The sequence below is a fragment of the Aotus nancymaae genome, unplaced genomic scaffold (assembly GCF_030222135.1).
Source record: "Aotus nancymaae isolate 86718 unplaced genomic scaffold, 86718_ANA_hifiasm-v0.15.2.pri h1tg000064l_1, whole genome shotgun sequence".
NCBI classification, from domain to species: domain Eukaryota; kingdom Metazoa; phylum Chordata; class Mammalia; order Primates; family Aotidae; genus Aotus; species Aotus nancymaae.
This window is the reverse complement of record NW_026988479.1, coordinates 33,677,875-33,701,791: the sequence shown is the minus strand read 5'-3', so window position 1 is coordinate 33,701,791 and position 23,917 is coordinate 33,677,875. Positions and strand designations below refer to the sequence as shown.

The following is a 23,917-nucleotide window of genomic DNA, read 5'->3' as shown; positions in this document are numbered from 1 at the left end:
AAAGAAAATCACAGGACTTCAGAAGCTATTAGAAATGAGCAGGAGTTAGGCCGGGCACGGTGGCTCACACCTGTAATCCCAGCATTTTGGGAGGCCGTGGCGGGCAGATCATTTGAGGTCAGGAGTTCAAGACCAGCCTGACCAACATGGTAAAACCCCTCTTCTAAAAAATACAAAAAATTAGCCAAAGGTGGTGGCACACGCTTGTAGTCCCAGGCACTCGGGAAGCTTAGACTTACTTGAACCTGGGAGGTGGAGGTTGCAGTGAGCCGAGATTGCACCACTGCGCTCCAGCATGGGCAACAGAAAGAGACTCTGTCTCAAAAAAAGAAAAAAAAAAAGAAACAAGCAGGGGTTTAGAATGGGATAATAGGCATAATAATTAAAAAAGAAAAAAAAAAAAAGGAAAGAAATAGGGCACATGCCTGTGATCCCAGCACTTTTGGAGTCTGAGGCAACAGGATCACTTGAGGCCAGGAGTTCTGAGACCAGCTTGGGCAACAGTGAGACCAGTCTCTATTGAAAAAAAAAAAGAAAGAAAATATTCCTTTCTAATTCCACAAACACCCTATGCCCCTAAGGTGTCTCTTCACAGGTAGCTAAGACAGTAAACCCCCGATTCCCTGGAAGGCCACGCGGGGCGCTCACTCCGCTCCAGAGCTTTGCCTGGTTTCTGCTTCCGGATCCTGTCACCCACCCCAACTCTCCAGTTCCCTGTTTCTCACGAGACTGCCAGTCAAGTGGTCCAAAGCTTCGACTTCCGGCTTCAGAAATTCCAACTTGGGCATGATCAGTGAAGCTTCCCTCACAGCAGCTGAAGGGAGAGGCCAGGCTGCCACTTGTCAGAGGCATAAATGCCATCCTGAAGCCAATTCCTGGCCCTGGGCTCTGCCAACCCTTGTGAACACTGCTTCCCGAAAGACTAAGTCCTGTGGCCTCAGCACAGCAGGACCCCTGCCTCCCCCACAGGGAGGTCATGTTCAGCCATACCCCAGCTGCCTACCCCTGGCGACCCACCCCAGTGCTCTGCCCTGCCCTGCTTCGCTCCTCCCTCCTGATCTCTGCACACGAGCCTCCTTTGACAGAAGCGTCCCTCCACCCTTGCCATTCAGGATTCAGAGGCCAGTGTCTGTCCCCAGCTGCCGCACAGTAACGGGCACACACAGAAAGATAGAAATGTCCACTGACAGCCACCAGCTTCATAGTGGGCTCAGAGAAGTCAGGGGAGGAGAAGCAGGGTGACAGCATGCACAGGCCCACGCCTGGGGATCCAGGCAGTGTCCGGGAACGACATCCCTCTGCGTTTTCACCCAACAAGTTTTCCTTCCCTGTGAAGAACATGAAACTGAACTCATGCTGTGCCACTGCGGGATCTCGCCATTGTTAAGGAGGACAGTGAAGTATTTTGGGATACACATTTGCTTTTAATAAAAAAGAAATTTTCTCCTAAAATTGATCCTGCACACAGAGAGCCATGAGCCAGGCCTGCTGACTCATTCCTCCAATTCTCAAACACAAGCAACGACTCAGGTCCCAGTGAGATCCATTCACAACTCCCTGGGGACATGCTCCATGCTCCACCTCTCCCCCCATGCACAGATAATCTTAGTAACCAGAGTAAGAGTCTGCCTGAGACACAAATATTTTTCCTGGCTCCAAGGGCTAGTGCCAGACAAAGTTCCTCCCTCCACCGGGGAGGGAGGCAAGACTTGAGTCCCTGAGTGGGTGTCTGGGTCCTCACGTGTCCTGCTGAGCAGTGAGGGGCAGCTGCCTCCAGGTCACCACACCTGGCACACCCGGATCACCTCCCTCAGCGCCTTCACCCCCTCCATGCTTTTGTCCTTCATGGCCACGGCGAGGAGGACTGCTTTGTTTCCAGCTTCTTGAGACACAAACGCTACCAGGTTCTTTGCAAAGACGTGGATGAGAGGCTGTGAAAGGAGGGAGAAGAAACCATTTTAACTGCAAGAAACGTGGTCTTTTCCACAATGCTTTCATAAAGTATCCCTTAGTAACCTAGATGGGCCTCCCATACCACCATTAACCACCACCTCTAACCACCACCATGTTAAGTCCATGCCACAGTGACTCAGAGTTCAGGCAGCACTCAGAACACTCCAGTCAGGAACACACGGCTAAAGACGCGTCATTCTGTTCATTCTCTCAGCGCCTTTGCAGCCCTGTCTCTTCTGGCTGACTCTCATCTAAAAGAACCCAGGAAAGACAAGCCTGTGGAGGCAAGTGCTGCCGAATCTCACATGTGATCTCTGCAGAGCAGAGCAGGGCACAGCCAGCCACCTGCTCACATAATGAATCATGGCAGGGGAGGCGGCCTGAATGACAAAATTGGTACCTCTGCTTGTCTGCTGGATAAAATGCCTGCGGGCTGGACAAAGCAACCACCGAGGGCAAGCAGGGTGCCTTGAGACCCATGAGTGCCCGGAAAATGCTGTTGCTGTGCGGGGATTTGTCCGTCAGATGCCCCATATCCTTAACAACAAATCACAGCCAATGAAGGGCTTTTTCCTCCTCCCTGAGGATCCCTTCCTGACTACTTTATTATTATTATTATTATTTTGAGACGGAGCTTCGCTCGTTACCCAGGCTGGAGTGCAATGGCGCAATCTCGGCTCACTGCAACCTCCGCCTCCTGGGTTCAAGCAATTCTCCCGCCTCAGCCTCCTGAGTAGCTAGGACTACAGGTGTGCGCCACCATGCCCAGCTAATTTTTGTATTTTTAGTAGAGACGGGGTTTCACCATGTTGACCAGGATGGTCTTGATCTCTTGACCTCGTGATCCACCTGCCTCGGCCTCCCAAAGTGCTGGGATTATAGGCGTGAGCCACTGCGCCGGCCTATTATTATTATTTTCAGAGACAGACTCTTGCTCTGTCATCCAGGCTGGAGTGCAGTGGCACAATCATGGCTCACTACAGTCTCAACCTCCAGGGCTCAAGCGATCCTCCCACCTCAGCCTCCCAATTAGCTGGGACCACAGGCACTCACCACTATGCCCAACTAATTTTTTTCTTTTTTCTTTTTTTTATGAGATAGAGTCTCGATCTGTTTCCCAGGCTGGGATGCAGTGGCATGATCTTGGCTCACTGCAACCTCTGCCTCTTGGGTTCAAGCGATTCTCGTGCCTTAGCCTCCCAAGTAGCTGAGATTACAGGCATGCGCCACCACACCCAGCTAATTTTTAGTAGAAATGAGATTTCATCATGTTGGCCAGGTTGGTTTAGAACTCCTGATCTCCAGTGATCCGCCCACCTCAGACTCCCAAAGTGCTCGGATTACAGGTGTGAGCCACTGCGCCCAGCCTCTCTCTCTCATTTTTTGTAGGCACTTGTTTTTTTGTAGAGACTTCTGCGTGCATTGTTGTGTTGCCCAGGCTGGTCTCAAACTCCTGGCCTCAAGCGATCTGCCCACCAAGGCCTCCAAAAGTGCTAGGGTTACAGGCGTGAGCCACGGTTCCCAGCCAATCCACTGTACCTCATCCTGCCCCAGAAGGACTTTTGTGGTGAGCACAGGCTTGCTGATGTCATTGGCCATGCTGCTGGGCTCCAGGGAGACCAGGGTACCCATCTTCCCGAACTGGGTCACCACTACCAGGATGTGACTGCTGAAGGCCGTGCACACCACCTGGGTGGGGACTCCACACACCATCTCCGTCTTCTGTTTCGATATCACCAACGGCGTATCTTCCATTGCGGGGCTCTTCAATGGCAGCTTTGATTTAGGTTAAAAAGAAAGGAGAAAAAGAAGAGTTAATCAAACGGATTATGTACGGATATGAAGCACCGGGCATCGAAACATTAATGGAAGGAGGTCCATTCAAAAGGAGGGGCAAGGCGTGGTGGCTCATGCCTGTCATCCCAGCACTTTTGGAGGCTGGGGCGGGAGGACAGTTTGAGGCCAGGAGTTCGAGACCAGCCTGGCCAACATAGCGAGACCCCCATCTCTACCAAAAAAAATTACAAAAAAATTTAAAAATCAGCCCAGCGCGCCTCTGGTCCCACCCAGTTAATCAGGAGGCTGAGGTGGGAGGATCGCTTCAGCCCGGGAGGTCGAGGCTGCAGTGAGCCGTGATCACACCACTGCATTCCAACCTGGGCGACAGAGCGAGAATCTGTCACTAAAAAATAAAACCCAGGCCGGAGCGGGACCGCCCGTATAGACCATGCCAGGGGCTTCCTGGGTTGGCGGATCGACTTGCAAGTTCACACTGCCAGGCCGGGCAGTGGCTTCCTGCCCCTAGGCCCCGCCACCGCCGCCCGGGCCCTACAGCCGCGGGCCGGGGACCCCCACGACACGCGGGGCCAAAACCAGCAGGGCTACTGCCGGATGCAACCGCCCGGGTAGACTCGCCAGTACCAGCTCTCACCAAGTAAGCGCGGCGCTCGGAAATGGCTCTGCGTGAGTGACGTGGGCCCGCCTCCTTTCGCAGGTTCCGTCCACCTTCCGGAAGTCAGGGCCGCGGCGCTGCCGGTCCCCGGGACGTGGGGCTCCCGGGATCCTGAGCTGCTCGGGTTCCGCACTGCCGGGAGGGCTTGGGGGCGCCTTAGAACCGGATCCCGTTCTTTTCAGGAAAGGGCGTTGCGGCCACATCTGTCCCCAGGCCTCAGCCCCTCAGCTGCAGACCTTCGGGGCCCTAGCTGGTGAGAGCTCTGTCCCCCGTGTCTGTGTCCAGGACCCCCCGAAGCGTAGCGCAAGGGAACTCCCTGCGCTGGGAGCCCAGCCCTGCTCGACCTTCAGCTTTGGGCTGGAGGCATTGTAGTCACCACAGCGAACGCTTATTTGGCACCGAGTGTGTACCAGAGACATCTTTCTAAGCGCTTTATATCCATAACTCGTTTGATTTCAGCCACCCGGTTCAGTAGAAGCGTTTCATCCACGTTTTACAGACGCGTGCAGGTGCAGAGAGCTTGGCCACGCTTGGGCAGCTGGCGGGCTGGGGTGGGCTTCGAACACCGACCCTCAGTCACTGCTCCGTGACACGAAGCCCCAGCAAAGGCCAAGAGGGGGACCAGCCCCACCCTGAAGCAGGATGGGTTCTGGTTCCTCCAGGGACCCCCATACCCCCTACTGCTCAGCCTCAGTTTCTCCAAGCTGAAAGTTTTATTGGCAGGATCGGGCATCTTTCGTAGTGGCTGAGAGTGATTGGAGCCTCCAGAGCCTTCCTCGCGGGGTCAACACCCCTTCAGAACCCCACCCTCAGAGGCCTCTCTGTCGTTTCCTGACAGCCATGTCAAGGCTGTATTTTCTGTTATATTACCGGAAAGGGGTTCCGATCCAGACCCTATGAAGGGATTCTTGGATCTCATGCAAGAAAGAATTCAGGACGAGTCCATAAAGTGAAAGGAATTGAGGTAGAATAATAGGGTCTGGAGGCAGGGTACATAAGGCCAATGAACACTTCAGCTATGACAGGAAATATCCTCTCCAGTCTGGGCACAGTGGCTCATGTCTGTAATTCCAGCACTTTGGGAGGCCGAGGCGGGTGGATCATGAGGTCAGGAGTTCGAGACCAGCCTGAGCAACATGGTGTAACCCCGCCTTTACTAAAAATACAAAAATTAACTGGGCGTGGTGGCATGCGCCTGTAATCCCAGCTACTCAGGAGGCTGAGGAAGGAGAATTACTTGAACTGGGGAGGCAGAGGTTGCAGTGAGCTGAGATTGCACCATTGCACTCCAGCCTGGGTGACAGAGTGAGATTCTGTCTCAAAAAAAAAAAAAAAAAAAAATCCTCTCCATAGGGTGTACACTGAGTAAATTATTCTATAACTGTGCTTCATCCTCTTCATTTACATAGTGGGGACGCCAGGTAACCAGTGGAAACCCCTAGAGGGTATTTAAACCCCACAAATTCTGTAACAGGGCACTTGAGCCCCTATGCTTCTGCCGCTCCCACACTGCAGAGTGTACTTTCAGTTTCAAAAAAATCTTTGCTTTTGTTGCTTCCTTCTTTTCTTGTTTTGTGCTTTTTGTTTTTTTGAGGCAGAGTCTTGTTCTGTCGCCCAGGCTGGAGTGCAGTGGCATGATCTCAGCTCACTGCAACCTCTGCCTCCTTGGTTCAAGCGATTCTCTTGCCTAAGCCTCCTATGTAGCTGGGATTACAGATGTGCACCACCACGCCTGGCTAACTTTGGTATTTTTAGTAGAAACAGGGTTTTGCCATGTTGGCCAGGCTGGTCTTGAATTCCTGACATCAGGTGATCTGCCCACTTCAGCCTCCCAAAGTGCTGGGATTACAGATGTGAGCCACCACACCTGGCCTGCTTTGTGTTTGTGTGTGTGTGTTTTGTTTATTTGTTTTTTTGAGATGGAGTTTCGCTCTTGTTGCCGAGGCTGGAGTGCAGTGGTGCAATCTCCACTCACTGCAACCTCTACCTCCTGGGTTCAAGTGATTCTCCTGCTTCAGCCTCCAGAGTAGCTGGGATTACAGACATGGCTAATTTTGTATTATTAGTAGAGATGGGGTTTCTCCATGTTGGTCAGGCTGGTCTTGAACTCGCGAGCTCAGGGGATCTGCCCGCCTCGGCCTCCCGGAGTGCTGGGATTACAGGCATGAGCCACCTCGCCCAGCCTGCTTTGCACATTTTGTCCATTTCTTTGTTCAAGACGTTAAGAACCTGGACACCCTCCACCGGTAATAGAATAAAGAATGACTGCTCCATAGGCAAAGCGGCCACAAGGGCTGCAGGTTGCCCATTTTCGTGGTTATTTCTTGATTATATGCCAAACAAGGAGTGGATTATTTCTGCCTCCCCTTTTAAAACCCTTTAGGGTAACTTCCTGATGTTGCCATGGCATTTGTAAACTGGCTTGGTGCTGGTGGGAGTGTAGCAGTGAGAATGACCAGAGGTCACTCTCATTGCCATCTTGGTTTTGGTGGGTTTTGGGCAGCTTCTTTACTGCAAACTGTTTTATCAGCAGACTGCTTATGACCTGTATCTTGTGCTGACCTCCTATCTCATGCTGTGACTTAGAATGCCTTAACCATCTGGGAATGCAGCCCAGTAGGTCTCAGCCTCATTTAACGCAGCCCCTATTCAAGCTGGAGCTGCTGTGGTTCACACACCTCTGACATCTACACCACTACAGCCCTTAGGAAGAGCTTGACTCCCTCTTCTCATGACTTGATGACTTCATATCCAATCCAGGTCAAGTCAAATGAAGCATGCTCCTCCAGTGATGATTTCTGGAGGCCTGAAATAAAAGGCATGCATACAGAACATGTTCAAAATAGACATAAATCAAGAGGAAATTCATTTTTGAGCATTCTTGCAGCCAGTACACAAAAGGAAGGATGATGAGTTTCATGGTTCTACTACTCAAAAAGCCGGAAGCATCTCAATTTCCCAGGAAAGTCTTAAGTTGCTGCCGGTTCTAAATTTAAACACACATCCACCCACACATACCCCACAAGCAAATTGCCAATGTATTGCTTTGCCATCTAAAATCTTCAAGAGGTTCACTCATTTTTATTCACCTCTGTGTGCATTCTCCCTCTCTATAGGCAAATAGACACAAGAAATCTGATCCTGTCCCCTAAAAAAAAAACCCTCTGAAATAAACTTACCACCTTTATAAAGGGATGTTGAAGAACAAGATGGATGCTGGGTTTTTGCTGTTGTCGTTTTTTGAGGCACAGTCTTGCTCTGTCACCCGGGCTGGAGTGCAGTGGCACGATCTCGGCTAACTGCAACCTCCACCTCCCGGGTTCAAGGGATTCTCCTGCCTCAGCCTGCCGAGTAGCCGAGATTACAGGTACCTGCCACCACATCCGGCTAATTTTTGTATTTTTAGTAGAGACGGGGTTTCGCCATATTGGCCAGGCTGTTCTCAAACTCCTGACCTCAGGTGGTCTGCCTGCCTAGGCCTCCCAAAGTGCTGGATTATAGGTGTGAGCCACCGCACCCAGCCTGGATGTTGTTTTTGATGACACTGTTAATTACCTATGTGAGGGATTGTTTGGTCAGTTTGGGTCTAGATCTACGATAAAGACAGTAGGAAAAAAATGAGAGATGGAAGGTTGTCTTAGGCTGAGGTGGTGGTCCAGGGACTTTCTGGCAGCCTAAATGGACAGAAGTTATATATCTAGAAGAATGGAGGAGGATCTCATTGCACGTCATTGACTGTTCTCCAGTACCGAAGGGTAAATGAACTGGAAAGAAAGACTCTCTCAAGTGCATTCACATAAAATGGGAATCTAATAGTAATGATGCCAATCATGGCGCAAAGAGTTTGAGGAGTTATCTTAAAAATGAAAAAAAAAAAATCTTAAATTTGTCTTATATTCACTAAATTTTAGGTAAAAATGCCATAGTGTGTTAATCTGTGAAACCAACAAAGAATTAGTGAAGTGCTGATTTGGTAGGGTTGTAATTTTTCTGACAAACTGTATGATGGCTCCACACGTTATCCTTCCCACTGTGTGTGATTCTCCCAGCTCCAGGATGAAGAGGATTGTTTTACAAAAACATGCAAGGGCGCCGTCAGTTTCCCCAGAAGGCTCTCTTCATCATTTGATATTCACGCCTTAACTTGTTGAAGGGGCATCCAGTGGTTAGCCATGGCGGTGGCCTTCTCTCAGTTGCCTGCCTGTGTGGCTTTGCCAGAGCCTGCCACGCTGACCCATGGCATTGGTCTCCGTCTGAGCATCCCTGGCATCCCATTCGTGGGCTTCCTGAAACCTTACACCTCTTGAAAGATGGACAGTTTGGCTTTGCAACTGACATGCTTTGTACGTGCACAGCCTCACAACATGCTCTCCAGTCCCCTCAGCAGGAAAGATTCCAGAGCTCCGCTGGGAGGGGTGTGTGAGTGGAGACCAGTGATGTAACAGGTTCTGTGTTCACGATGATTTCTGTTTTCCTCTGCAGCCCTGTAAGGACAGGGACTCAGATAGTCTGGCCTTTAGACCCAGAGGACTCCCAGGTACAACAAATCTTAGATTGGGTAAAGCTTTAGGCATCAGAATCAACCTCCTTGGCTATTAATTTTGAGTAACTCTGTAATTTTGGGCAACTTGTCTCAGTTTCTCAGCTTAAAAATGAAGTTGGAAAAGGAGGGTGCCTGTCTTGTGGGATTGAGAGAGGCAGCCCAAAAAATAAATAAATAAATACATACATACATACATAAATAAATAAATAAAAGAGGCCGGGCATGGTGGCTCACGCCTGTAATCCAAGCACTTTAGAGGCCAAGGCAGTCGGATTACCTGAGGTCGGGAGTTCAAGACCAGCCTGACCAACATGGTGAAACCCCATCTTTAAAATAAATAAATAAAAAGAGAGAGGCAGCCCACACGCAGTAGTTCACTGGAACATCATACGTTCATTACTTTATCTATCATTTATTTGGGAGACAGGGTCTCACTCTGTCACCCAGGCTGGAGTGTGGTGGCATGATCATGGCTCCCTGCAGCCTCAGCCTCCCAGGCTCAAGCAATCTTCTCCGCCTCAGTCTCCTGAGTAGCTGAGACTACAGGCACGCACCACCATGCCCAGCTAATTTTTGTGTTTTTAGTAGATACGAGGTTTTGGCATATTACCCAGGCTTGGAATATCACAAATTTAGCTGTTAGGTTTATGATTACCCAGCTGTTCTCCCTGTCCTTGGATAAATAGACCTTGCTGCTCTACACCTGATGAGGAGCAGCTTGAGTGCAAATGGACCATATGGCCGGGACGTCCTGGGCCTGGCAAGGCTCTCTACAAGCTGCTGTAGTGGAAGGGGCTGCCTGAATGGCTGCTTTTTTTTTTTTTTTTTTGAGACAGTCTTGCTCTGTCGCCCAGACTGGAGTGCAGTGATGCGATCTCAGCTCCCTGCAACCTTCACCCTCGCAGGTTCAAGCAATTCTCCTGCCTCAGCCTTCTGAGTAGTTGGGATTACAGGCATGCATCATCATGCCCGGGTAATTTTTGTATTTTTAGTAGAGACGGGGTCTCACCGTGTTGCCCAGGCTGGTCTCGAACTCCTGGCCTCAAGCAATCCTCTCGCCTCAGCCTCCTGAAGTGCTGGGATTAAGTGTGAACCACCATGCCAGGCAATATTCAGCCTCTGCACCATCACAGCCCACCTCAGTAGCCAGAACTGTGGCATTGAGGCTGTTTTGACAATTACCGGGCCCATCAAGGGGAATTCAGGATGTGTAGGTTGGCTTCATTGCTATGTGTAGTCTTTCTGCTTCTTGCAAAAGCCTAGGAGTGCAGAGAGCTCAGAACCACTGATCACAGTGGGTGTTTATGAGTCTGTCATGATCAGTGGGTCCCTGTGACCCATGAAGGGAGGGAAGCTTTACTGAGCATCCCTTACAAATCATGTCCTGCACCGGGCCCTTCTGCAAAGATGATGTCATGCACTCTCCCCAACTATTCAGCAAGCAGGAATTGGTTTCTCCAAAAGGAATAAAGCACTTGACGTAGGCCACAGCACGAACAAACCTCAATAACGTTACGCTCCGTGAAGGAAGCCAGGCACAAATGGCCACACAGTGCATGGTTCATTTATAGACAGTTTCCAGAACAGTCAAATCCACAGGGTCAAGAAGCAGACTCAGGCCTGGGCACGGTGGCTGACACCTGTAATCCCAGCACGTGGGAGGCCTAGGAGGGCAGATCACCTGAGGTCAGGAATTTAAGACTAGCCTGGCCAACATGGTGAAACCCCGTATCTACAAAAATACAAAAATTAACTAGGCATGGTGGCGGGTGCCTGTAATTCCAGCTACTCCATCTTTATTGAACATAAACATAAAATTAATGAGCATGGTAATGTGCATCTGTGGTTTCAGCTACTTGGGAGGCTGAAGTGGGAGGATCACTTGAGCCCAGAAAGTCAAGGCTGCTGTGAGCCGTGATTGCACCATTGCACTCCAGCCTGGGTGACACAGCTAGACCCTATCTCAAAAAACAGAAAGAAACTGGACATTACTCAGAGAAGCAGACACACACTGCCCCTGCAGAGGAGATTAGGCCAGGGCCAGAAGGGGGAATGTGGACTGTGGACTGTGGGCAGGCTTCACTGCTGGGCTATAGATCTTTCTCTTTTTTTTTCTAGTTTTGCTATTGTTGCCCAGGCTGGAGTGCAATGGCGCAATCTTGGCTCACTGCAACCTCTGCCCCCTGGGCTCAAGCAATTCTTGTGTCTCAGCCTCCCGAGTAGCTGGGATTACAGGCGTGTCCCACTACGCCCTGGTAATTTTTGTATTTTTAGTAGAGACGGGGTTTTGCCATGTTGGCCAGGCTGGTCTCCAACTCCTGACCTTAGGTGATCCACCCACTTCAGCCTCCCAAAGTTCTGGGATTATACGTGTGAGCCACCATGCCTGGCCTCTTTTTCCTTTTTTTTTTTTTTATTTTAGGGTGTTGCTCTATTGCCTAGGCTGGAATACAGTGACACAATCATAGCTCACTGCAGCCTCCACCTCCCAGGCTCAAGCAACCCTCCCACCTCAGCCCCCTGGGTAACAGAGACTACAGGTGCATGTCACCACACCTGGCTCATTTAAAAATATTTTTGTAGAGATAAGGTCTTGCTCTGTCACCCAGGCTGGCCTCAAAACTCCTGGGCTCAAGCGATCCTCCTGCCTCAGCCTCCCAATGGGTTACAGGCATGAGCCAGAGCGGCTGGCCAAGATCTTCCTCCATGCTAGCAGACCTGAAGGTGAGGCCTGGGAGACTCCATGCCCCAGAGACTCCAGCTTTTACACTGGCCTCATCACTGCCTTTGCTGTGCCCCCAGCTGGGTGTGAGAATCTTGTGACCTTGCCGTGTGCCTGTAGGGTTGCCGTTGGCAGTGACCTGCACACTACGGTTGCAAAGACACTTGGATAAATAGCAGCACAGACATAGAAATGATTCAAATTGGAGCATTCCACAAGACACAGATTATCTTTAGAACCCAGTTATCTGGAAAAACATAACGAACCACTTATTTTTTCTAAACTTTGATAGTCCAAGTCGAGGGTGGGGCAGGGCAGGATTTAAGAAGCATCTGCTGCTACGGTTTTTGGAGAAAAAAAGATTAAAAGCAAGCAATTAAAAATTACAGATATTTTATCACAAGAGCAAAACCCAGGGCTGTCTATGTAAAATTCATATTTTTTCCCAAAGGAAATTAATGACTCTTATTTAAAAAAAAAACCCAAATCCAGTTTATAAGGATCCAGGGAGAGATTCATCTAGAAAGGAAATAAAACCTCTTCTCGGGTAGCATTTAAAGATGGCTTGGTGGCTCTTGAATGTAATCCCAGCACTTTGGGAGGCCAGGGTGGGAGGATCGCTTGAGCCCAGGAGTTGGAGACCAGTCTGGGCAATACAGCAAGACCCCATCTATACAAAAAAATTTAAAAATTAGTTGAGTGGTGGCACACACCTATAGTTCCAGCTACTCAGGAGGCTGAGGCAGGAGGATTGCTTGAACTCAGAAGGTCGAGGCTGCAGTGAGCTATAATGGTGCCACTGCACTCCAGCCTGGATGACAGGGTGAGACCCTGTCTCAAAAAAAAATTAAAGACCAGTGGCGTTTCTTGCTGGGTATAGTCTCAGTTTTGCCAGCACTGTGATTGCTGTGTTGCCCAGGGATCCTCTGAGCTTTGCAGGTTTTTTTTTTTTTTTGTTATGGAGTCTCTCTCTGTCATGTAGGCTGGAGTGCAGTGGTGTGATCTCAGCTCACTGCAACCTCTGCCTCCCAGGTTCAAGCAGTTCTCCTGCCTCAGCCTCTGGAGTAGCTGGGATTACAGGCAGGTGCCCTCCACCATGCCACGCTAATTTTTGTATTTTTAGTAGAGATGGGGTTTCACCTTGTTGTCCAGGCTGGTCTTGAACTCCTGATCTTAGGTGATCCTCCTGCCTTGGCCTCCCAAAGTGCTGGGATTACAGGCATGAGCCACGGAGCCCAGCCAGGCTTTGGAGTTTTATGTGAACTGGAGTATTTCATTTAACACCACACAGTAAACAAAGAAAACCCACTGCTGCTGGACCCCTTTCCATCATGGCACAGAATTAAGAGTTTAGCATGTCGCTTTGTTTTCCGCCGAACTTAGTCAAGTTCCAGTCTTACAATCTTTTCATCCCTAGCTTGAGGCTTTCTGTCTTTGTTGCAAATATTGAAAACTGCCACCTCACCTCTTGCACTATTTGCTTAGTTCTTTAAGAAATGAAACCTTAATCCATGTACAATTTCTAAAAGCCTTTATTTCAATATTTTAAGAAGTTATTTCCCCTGGCAAAGAAGCTGCCCGGTGGCCGGGTGAGGAGCCTGATGACAAAGCTCATTAGCCTGAGTGGAAGCTCATTCATTATTGCTGCGTTTTTGCTCTTCCAGGAGAGAATGGAGAGCCAGCGTGCTGTGTGTCACGGTCTCTGGGTGAACATTTGTGGAACAGATTGAATTAAACAAGGTGTGCAAAGCAAGTGGTGGGTGAGGTGGTGTGGGGGTGTAGAGATGGGGAAAGACCCAGGAGGCAGGACACAGCCCAAGCCCTGCCTCGGCCCCACCTCTAACTTGCTGATGACCTTGGATGATTCCCTTCTGGTCTTGGGCCTCTGTTTTTTCATCTGTAAAATGGAAAGATTGGCAATGTGGCCTCCAGGTCTGTGCTTCTGTGATTGTTGTGTTTCCTGGGGGGTTCCTATCTGCTCCTAAGACTCTCGAACTGGGGTGGGGACAGGGACCAAGAAGGAAGGGGTGAGAGGTAGAGACAGACCTGGAGTTGATTTTGTACAAGTAGAGAGGGAGTGTGGAGGGGTGGGAAGGTGAGAAGGGCCTCACTTCCTGAAGGTCCTGTCTGTGTCTGTGGGTGAGTGTAGAGGCCTGACTGAATGGCGGGCCGGAGCAGGCAGACTGGACACAGCACGAGGACTTTCTGAACACTGGAACTTTCCAAGGCCTTCCACGCACGTCATGTGGGGAGAGCCCTGCCCCAGATGAACTGAGCCCTGGGCATGTGTGGCTTGCATCAGATATTCTGCATTTGGGAGGCTGCACTCAGACTGTGAAAGGCTTTTGCAAATCTAAATGGCTGTCATTCTGTAAGCGATGGTAGAACTGGTAACCACAGGGGATACTGCTAAAGGCAGCTCTGACATCTAACAGAAAACAAAATGCAAATTCAGACTAATGACAAGGCTGGGCATCGTGGCCCACGCCTGTAGACCTAGCTACTGGGGAGGCTGAGTTGGGAGGGTCACTTGAGGCCAGGAGTTTGAGGCCACTCTGGCCTCAAACTAGACCCCATTTCTACAAAAAATAAGTAAATTACCTGGGCGTGGTGTGGTGCACCTGTAGTCCCAGCTACTTAGAAGGCTGAGGCAGGAGAATTGCTTGAGCCCAGGGGTTCGAGGCTGCAGTGAGCTATGATCATGCCACTGCACTCCAGCCTGGGTGATAAGAAAGTAAAGAAATAGGCCAAGGCGGGCAGATCATGAGGTCAGGATTTTGAGACCCTGTCTCTACTAAAAATATGGTGAAACCCTGTCTAACATGGTGAAACCCTGTCTCTACTAAAAATACAAAAAATTAGCTGGGCATGGTGGCACATGCCTGTGGTCCCAGCTACTCGGGAGGCTGAGGTATGAAAATCGCTTGAACCTGGGAGGCAGAAGTTGCAGTGAGCTGAGATCGTGCCACTGCACTCCAGCCTGGGAGACAGAAACTCCCATCTGAAAAAAAAAAGGAATAAAAGGGTGGCTATCCCGTAGGCAGAGCTGCCCTGGGTGCTGCTGACCAGCTATTTTTAGGGTTATTTCTTGATCATATGATATACAAGAGCTGGATTATTCATGAGATTTTTGGGAAAGAGGGGAGGAATTCCCAGAACTGAGGTTTCCTTCCCTTTTTAGACCATGTAGGGTAACTTTTGGACGTTGCCATGGCATTTGTAAGCTGTCATGGCACTGGTGGAAGTGTCTTTTCATGAGCAGTGAGGATGACCAGAGGTCGCTTTCCCCGCCATCTTGGATTTGGTGGGTTTTGGCTGGCTACTTAAGTGCATTCTGTGCTATCACCGGGGTCTTTGTTACCTGTGTCTTCTGAAATCAGTCCTGCTGACCTCCTAACTGAGTCATGTGGTGTGTAGCCTTTCCTGATTGGCTTCTTCCACTTAGGATACTGATTCAACCATGTTGTTGGCCACATCAGTAATTTCTCTCTCTCTCTCTCTTTTTTTTTTTTTTTTTTGGCTGAGTAGTATTCCATTGTCTGGATGCACCACAATTTCTTTATCCGTTCTCCTACTGAAGACATTTGGGTTGTATCCAGCTTGGACCACTGTGAATAAAGTCCCCATTGACCTGCATATACAGGTGTTTGTGAGAACATAGATGTTCACTTCTCTTGGGAAATACTTGAGAATGGGATTGCTAAGTAGCATGGCAGGTACTTGTTTAATTCTAAAAGCTTCCAAGCTGCTCTCCAACATGTGTGCACCACTGTGCATTCCCTCCAGCATTGCAAGCACATCTCAGTTGCTCTCTATTCCTGCCGAACAGACATCCATCCGTCCACCCATCCATCCACCCACTAACCCATCCATCCATCCATCCACTCATCCATCCATGCACTCATCCACTAATCTACCCACCCATTCATCCATCTATCCACCCACCCACCCACCCATTCATCTGCTCATCCATTGATCCACCCACCCATTCACCCACCCATTCATCTGCTCATCCATCCATCCACCCACTCATTCATCCATCCACCCACCCATTCATGCATTCACTCATCCACTCATTCATCCATTCACCCACCCATGTGTTTACTCGCCCATCCATCCACCCACCCATGAATTCACTCATCCATCCATCCATGCATTCACTCATCTATCCATCTACCCACCCATTCCATTCACTCATCCATCCACCCACCCAATCATGCATTCACTCATCCACTCATTCATCCATTCACCCACCCATGCATTCACTCACCCATCCATCTACCCACTCATAAATTCACTCATCCATCCATCCATGCATTCACTCATCCATCCATCCGCCCACCCATTCATCCATTCATCCATCCATCTATCCATACAACCACCCATCCACTCATTCATCCATCCACCCACCCATTCATGCATTCACTCATCCACTCATTCATCCATTCACCCACCCATGTGTTTACTCGCCCATCCATCCACCCACCCATGAATTCACTCATCCATCCATCCATGCATTCACTCATCTATCCATCTACCCACCCATTCCATTCACTCATCCATCCACCCACCCAATCATGCATTCACTCATCCACTCATTCATCCATTCACCCACCCATGCATTCACTCACCCATCCATCTACCCACTCATAAATTCACTCATCCATCCATCCATGCATTCACTCATCCATCCATCCGCCCACCCATTCATCCATTCATCCATCCATCTATCCATACAACCACCCATCCACTCATTCATCCACCCACCCATTCACCCATCTGTTCATCCATTCATCCACCAACCCATTCATCTGCCCACTCATCCATTCGCTCATCTATCCATCTGTTCATCCATTCATGCATTCACTCATCCACTCATTCATCCATCCACCCACGAATTCACTCATCCATCCATCCATCCATGCATTCACCCTTCCATCCATCTACCCACCCATCCACCCACTCATCCACCCATCCAACCACCCATCCATCCACTCATCCATCCATCCACCCACCCACCCACCCACCCATGAATTCACTCATCCATCCAGCCACACATGAATTCACTCATCCATCCATCCACTCATTCATCCATCCATCCATCCACCCATCCATCCTCTCATCCATCCATCCATCCATTCATCCATCCACCCACCCATGAATTCACTCATCCATCCAGCCACACATGAATTCACTAATCCATCCATCCACTCATTCATCCATCCACCCACCCGTCCATCTGCTGATCCATCCATCCATAAGAGAAATGTTTGCTTGGTCATTCACTCGATGAGCATTTTCTTCTGGAAGCTGGTCCAAGGACCCCCCACTACCTCCATAAGATGGACAGTAAGCAAAGGGCTGCAGGTCAAGGCAGAGCCAGGAAAAGCAGAAATGACCCTACTGCCAACAAGAGGAACAGGAAATCATTTCAGAGGGATTTGAAAGGAAGAAGAAAATGCTCCCCTAGGAAGACAGCTGTGAAAAAGAATGAGAGGGGCCCATAAGCAAAGAGCTCCTGGAAATACAGGACCTCCCGCCTGGTTGAGAAGGCCAGCAGTGATGCCGTGTCACCAAGCTCGACTGGGGTGGTGGGGCAGAATTAGGTGGGACTTGTGCTTCCATGTCCACACATATTCTATATGAATTTTTTATAGTTGACGTTTTTGTTGTTTTTTTGTTTGTTTTCAACAAAGTCTCGCTCTGTTGCCCCGTCTGGAGTGCAGTGGTACGAGCTCTGCTCACTGCAGCCTCAACCTCTCAGGCTCAAGAAATCTTCCCACCTCAGACTCCCAAAGTGTTGGGATTATAGGTGTGAGCCACTGCACCCGGCTATAGCTAATATTTTACTTTTACAACCACAAAAGAAATCAAAAGGGAAAAGAAGGAAAAATACTTGCAGTAGGTGTAGCCAGGGAGGCTGGCATGGCACAGAAGCACCCACGAGATTCAGGTGCATGAGTCCTGGGTGGGGATTTGAGGCGGGCCTGGCGGGGATGAGGGCGGTAAGGATGAGCACCTGGACTGCCTCCAGCCACTGGGAAGCTGGGTCTGGAGTGCATGTGTTGCCAGAAAGCACCTCTAGGGGGCAGCAGAGGCCACAGAACCCTCCGGTGCGGCGCTGGGACTGGGCTGGGTCTGGGTCTAGGGTGGGTGGAGGGTCGGAGGTGTCTTATTCTCCTCACTCCCTGCTTGGGGGAGGGAGGTCCTCCTCCTCCTCTTCTGAGAAATTCTGCATGTTCCTGGGAGGCCGGAAGCCAGTGCATCCTTCTCTCTGTCTCTGTCTCTCTGTCTCTGTCTCTCTGTCTCTGTCTCTCTGTCTCTGTCCCTCGCTGTCTGTCTCTCTGTTGCTGTCTCTCTTGGTCTCTGTCTCGCTCGGTCGTCTCTCTCAGTGTGTCTGTTTCTCTTTGTCTGTCTGACTGTCTCTGTCTGTCTGTTTCTGTCTTGGTCTTTCTCTTCTCCTTCTCTACCTGCCTCTCTGTCTGTGCCACTTTCTGTCTCCGTCTCTCTCCTCTCTCTTCTGTCTGTGCCTGTCTCCTTCTGTCTCCAGTGGTCTGGCTCTGTCTTCTGTCTGTCTGTCTATCTGTCTGTCTCTGCATCTCTGTCTATGTCTGTCTCTGTCTTTCTCTTGGTCTATCTCTGTCTCTTTCATTTCTGTCTCTCTTGGTCTGTCTCTCTTTCTCAGCCTATCTGTCTGTCTGTGTCTCTGTCTGTCTCTCTTTTTCTTGGTCTGTCTGACTATCTCTGTCTCTTTCTCAGCCTGTCTGTCTGTCTGTGTGTCTCTGTCTCTTTCTCTCTCTCTTTCTGTCTGTCTGCCTGTCTCCTTCTGTCTATCATGGTCTGGCTGTCTCTGTCTTTTGTCTCTTTGTCTATCTCTGTCTGTCTCGTTTCTGTCTCTCTTGGCCTGTCTCTTTTTTTGCCATTCCTGCCTGTCTGTGTGTCTCTTTCTCTCATGGTCTGTCTCTATCTGTGTCTCTGTCTGTCTGTCTGCCTGTTTCTTTCTGTCTCCCTTGGTCTGTCCGTCTGTCTCTATCTCTGTCTCTGTCTCCCTTTCTCTCTCTCTGTCTATCTTTCTTTTATCTGGGTCCCTCTCTCCCCATCCAGTCACCTGATGACAAAGCACTTTGTCTTTGGAAGGTGTTGGCATCTGTAATTGACGTCACAGGCACCTGCTGAGCCTGACCCCGTGCTGGCTCTGCAGAGGTAGCCAGGAGACAGTCCCAGCCTGCAGTCCTTTGGGTAGACGGCAGGGCGCACGCAGGTAGAGGGTTATAAATCAGACAAGGGCATGAATTCCAGAATTGGACCTGGGGAGAGAAACGCTGGAATAGACTGTCAAGGCCGTAACAGAAGCACAGAGCATGTGCTGGTGTCGGGTCCTCTGCAGTTGCTGTTATTGGGCCTCAGCCTCAGCTCTGACCTTCCTGGTAGCCCTAGAGAAAAGGGGAACAAGATCGGGCAGCCAGGTTCCTGACTCACTGTCCTGGGCAAGGAACCTACTGGCTGCTCAGCAAAAGCCACACACTCTGAGCTGCTCACAGCCCTGCAGCTCTCTCCAGGGCTTCCCAGCGTCAGGGCAGTGTGTGGGCACTCTCTGTCTGGCATATATGTGACAGGCTCACTCTCTTCCCCTGGAACGTAGCTGCAAAGGACAAGGCCATAGGATGGGGGTGGCCCAGGGACCCCGCCTTCCCCAGGGCCAGGTCTAGGGAGCTAAGAACAGAGCTGGCTTGGCTTGTGTTTTGTTTTCTATTTTTAACTTAAAAAATGATATAAGCGCTGAGTGTGGGGGCTCATGCCTGGAATCTCAACCCTTTGGGAGGCCATGGTGGGCAGATTGAGCCTAGGAGATCAAGACCAGCCTGGGTAGCATAGCAAGACCCTGTCTCTACAACAAATTAAAAAAAAAAAAATTAGCCTGGTGTGGTGGCATGCCCTGGTAGTCCCAGCTACTCGGGAGGCTGAGGCATGAGAATCGCTTGGGCCCAGGAGGTGGAGGCTGCAGTCAGCCATTATTATACCACTGTACTCCAGCCTGGGTGACAGAGCCAGACTCTATCTCTTGAAAAAATAAAAATAAAAAAGGAGGTATATTTTGCATACAGTAAAATGCACCCCTTTGGTGTTTTGTTCTATGAGTTTTGACAAATGCTGACCATCTTACAGATATGATCATGATCGAGACCAGCCTGGCCAACATGGTGAAGCCCCATCTCTACTAAAAATACAAAAATTAGTTGGCTGTGGTGGCAGGTGCCTGTAATCCCAGCTACTTGGGAGGCTGAGGCAGGAGAATTGCTTGAACCTGGGAAGTGGAGGTTGCAGTGAGCCGAGATTGCATCACTGCACTCCAGCCTGGGCGACAGAGTGAGACTCCATCTCAAAAAAAAAAAAAAAAAAGACCCAAACCAACACCGTCCTCCCCAAATTCCCTCACCAGCCTTTGCTGTCAGCGCTGCGCCCACTAAGCCCTGACCCACTCCCTGCCTTGTCTCCAGAATGTCGCCCACGTGAGATTGTACATCAAGTACCAGCTGGGCTTTGATGAGGGTGAGCTGTACACGTGTGTTACAAGCACGTATGTGTAAGCATGTGCAGATGTGAGCACGAAAACCTGTGCATGCATGGAGGCTTGTGTGTTCGTGGAGGGGCTGTGGGACCTGAGGACTCGCCACTGTGTGGCTAGGACCAGCTCTGTCCCTCTCTCTCCGGCCCGTCCGTGCCCACCTGGTCACTGCGTTCACCTACCCATGCAGTCTTAGCTCCTCCCTCAGTCTCCCTGCTTCTACCTCTGTTCCTGAGTGAAGCCCACCCCATTGTCCGTCTTCCTGACTGTTTCTCTTGGTCCATAGCCAAACTCTTTTTATCTTAGTTTTTCTTAAAGACAGATTCTCTGTCTCCCAGGCTGGGGTGCAGTGGCACGATCTTGGCTCACTGCAACCTCTGCTTCTCAGGTTCAAGCAATTCCCTTGCCTCAGTCAGCCTCCTGAGTAGCTGGGATTACAGGCATGCACCACCATATCTGGCTAATTTTTGTATTTTTAGTAGAGACAGCATTTTGCTATGTTTGAGACCAGGCTAGTCTTGAACTCCTGACCTCAAGTGATCTGCCTGCCTCTGCCTCTCAAAGTGCTGGGATTACAGGCATGAGCCACCACGCCTGTCCTATTTTAATTTTTGATTGTGGTAAAATGCACATCCCAGAAAATCACCATGATAACCACGTTCCAACGCAGAGGCCAGTGGCATTAAACACAGTCATGTTGTTGTGCGCCCCTCAGCACCTGTCTCCAGAACTCTTTCATGTCCCATGAAACCCTCACTCTCCATCCCCCCAACCCTGCACCCCCCCGGCACCCACCGTTCTGTTTTCTGCCTCTGTAGATTCGAGTGCTGTAGGGACCCCATGTGTGTGGAAGCATACGGTACTGGCCCTTTCATGACTGGCTGATTTCATGGAACCTGATGCCATTGAAGTCCATCCACGCTGCGGCAGGTGTCAGACGCCCCTTCCTCTGTTTGGCTGAACAGTTTCCGGATGTATAGCTGGAGAGTGGACACGTGGGCAGCTCTCATCTCTCAGCTCCTGTGAGTAACGCCTCTGGGAATGTGGGTGGGCACCTGCCTCTCTCAGATCCTGCTTTCAATCCTTTTGGGTGGGGGCTGGGCATGGTGGTTCATGCCTGTAATCCCAGCACATTGGGAGGCCAAGGGGGTGAGGATCACTTGAGGCCAGGAGTTTGAGACTATCCTGGCCAACATGACAAAACCCTGTCTCTACTAAAAATACAAAAAAAAAAAAAATTAGTCGGGCATGGTGGCAGGCATCTGTCATCCCAGTTACTAGGGAGGCTGAGGCAGGAGGATCTCTTGAATCCGGGAGGCAGTGAGCCAATATCACACCATTGCACTCCAGCTGGGGAGACAGAGTGAGACTCTGTCTCAAAAACAAGAAGTTAATCCTTTTTTTTTTTTTTTTTTTTTTTTAGATGGAGTCTCTTGTCGCCCAGACTGGAGTGCAATGGCGCAATCTTGGCTCACTGCAACCTCCACCTCCCAGGTTCAAGTAATTCTCCTGCCTCAGCCTCCCGAGTAGCTAATTTTTTTGTTTTTTCATTTTTAGCAGAGACAGAGCATTCCCAGCTGCTGGATGCTGGGACTCACCAGTGGGCAAGAGGGCCGTGTGCACCCCTTCCAGCTGTGGCATTGGGACCCGAACCTCCACCTCCTGGAAGAGACGCTCACTGGGTAAACACGGAGGTGCAGTGTTGGAGTGACCCCAGCGCACAGCCCAGAGGGAGGAAGCACAGTGGCTCATAGGGTTTGCTTTTCTCTTCCACCTCGAGTTCCGTTCCACCCCTGGAAGGGCCTCCAAGGTGCTCCCTGGCTGGCTCTAGGCCCCACTCAAGCCTCCTCCTTCAGGAAGCCTTCCCAGCTCTGGGCATCTGTAACCAGCTGGGCCTTTATCACCTGGGGCCCGGGACATCTCCCATTCTGAACTGCTGTGTTTTGGTTTTACTGTTCTCTGGCTTTCGGTCCCAGCCAGACGATGCCTTCTTGTGTTCAGGGACAAGGTGGGGAGCATCCATGCACCCCCACAGCACCCAGGCCGGGGTCTGTGCTGGCGAAGCCTGGATGATTTGCGGCTGTGCTGCTCTCATGCCGCTGACTCACCGTATCTGCTGGCGGCCATTGCACCTCCTGCATCTGTCATCCCATCCTGCATGCCCCCACTGCAGGGATGAGCTCCCTTGGGAGTTAATGGCTTATGGAGTCTCTGCTCTCCCATCCCCATCCTATTCTCAGGTGGCTCCTACCAACATCACCTAATAGTGAACCCCAAAACAAGGGCACGGGCTGCCCCCTAGCACCACTCTGGGTGCCACCGGCATGACTTCTCTAAAGACGCACAGAGGAGGGCTGGGTGCCGTGGCTCACGCCTGTAATCCCAGCACTTTGGGAGGTGAAGGCAGGCAGATCACCTGAGGTCAGGAGATGGAGACTATCTTGGCCAACACGGTGAAACCCCGTCTCTATTATAAATACAAAAAATATTAGCTGGGCGTGGTGGTGCGCACCTGTAGTCCCAGCTACTCGGGAGACTGAGGCAGGATTATCGCTTGAACGTGGGAGGTGGAGGCTGCAGTGAGCTGAGATTGTGCCACTGCACTACAGCCTGGTGACAGTGAAACTCCATCTCAAAAAAAAAAAAAAAAGACCCATAGAGCGACACCTGGAAATTCAGCTGTGGCACTGGGACCCGAACCTCCCCCAGAGTGGGGCCCACTCCATGGTGTCTGCATGGCTCCCCCCATGAGCACAGCTGCCCCAACCTCCCTCCAGACTCAGAGCTCCAGAGTTCCACTGTGGATGGCACAACCACGCAAATCAGACCTGCTAGGAAGCCCTCCCCGGCCACCAGCTCCCGGGCTGACACATGCAACAGGGTTTTTTGAACTCCATGAGGTTAAGGTTCCCTTTGAGTCTCCTGGGCCACAAGCAAATCCCTTAGGGGAGAAGTCCACGGCCTCCTGTACCCCTGCCTTGGGAAGCCACACCTCGCTTGGCTCTAGAACTTTTGGGGAGCACTATCTTCTGAGTCCTCTCTCTCTGTGTAAGTTCTAGGGCCACGTCTCAGTGGATCCACTGCAGCCTGGGTAGACAGCTCTCATGTTTCTAGCTGGGTCGCTTGGTTGGGAGCAACCCTCAGGCGTGTGGCCTCTCCAGGCTGCTTGAGTGCTCCACTCCGGATCAGGAAGAAGACTGCATGCTCTGGGCAATGGTTCCTCAGGCATGGTGAGGTCTCTGCTTCCCTCTGGGGCCCACCATCCCTGGCTGCCCTGGCTGCGGCATCCCAGCTGAGCGCAGGCCCTTTTGCCAGGAAAGGCCGGCAGCCCTAGAGGGCAGAGAAACCCTCCTCAGTGGTCTCTGTTCTTCTGTTTTTTTTTTTTTTTTTTTTTTTTTTTTTTTTTTTTTTGATATGCAGTCCTGCTCTGTCGCCCAGGCTGGAGTGCAGTGGTGCAGTCTCGGCTCACTACAACCTCTGCCTCCCGGGTTGAAGTGATTCTCCTGCCTCAACCTCCTGAGTAGTTGGGATTACAGGTGCGTACCACCACACCTGGCTAATTTTTGTATTTTTAGTAGCGATGGGGTTTCACCATGTTGGTCAGTCTGGTCCTGAACTCCTGACCTCGTGATCCACCCACCTCAGCCTCCCAAAGTGTTGGGATTACAGGCGTGAGCCACC

The 23,917-nt window shown here is 50.6% G+C and overlaps 1 protein-coding gene and 1 long non-coding RNA gene across 2 annotated transcripts; one reads left to right on the top strand and one right to left on the bottom strand.

Annotated features, from left to right (window-relative positions):
• Positions 1-1,403: 1,403 nt before the first annotated feature.
• PSMG3 (proteasome assembly chaperone 3) lies at positions 1,404-4,445 on the bottom strand. The gene is made up of 3 exons (XM_021668819.2): positions 4,385-4,445; positions 3,493-3,729; positions 1,404-1,931 (listed from the first exon to the last, which is right to left on the bottom strand). Exons 2-3 carry the CDS (start codon positions 3,706-3,708, stop codon positions 1,779-1,781), a joined length of 369 nt encoding a protein of 122 aa, XP_021524494.1. The 5' UTR covers positions 3,709-3,729; positions 4,385-4,445; the 3' UTR covers positions 1,404-1,778.
• An 88-nt stretch (positions 4,446-4,533) lies between these two features.
• Positions 4,534-22,169, top strand: LOC105729940 (uncharacterized). The gene is made up of 4 exons (XR_001110347.2): positions 4,534-4,658; positions 13,335-13,410; positions 21,055-21,258; positions 21,794-22,169. It is a non-coding gene; the product is annotated as an uncharacterized LOC105729940 (long non-coding RNA).
• Positions 22,170-23,917: the final 1,748 nt, after the last annotated feature.

What these genes read in the sequence shown, in the direction of transcription:
- PSMG3 (XM_021668819.2), bottom strand. Translation starts at nt 3,708, where the DNA reads ATGGAAGATACGCCGTTGGTGATATCGAAACAGAAGACGGAGATGGTG. An exon ending in TCCTTCTGGGGCAGGATGAG is followed by an intron (nt 1,932 to 3,492) that starts GTACAGTGGATT and finishes CTCCTTTCACAG; the next exon opens with CCTCTCATCCACGTCTTTGC.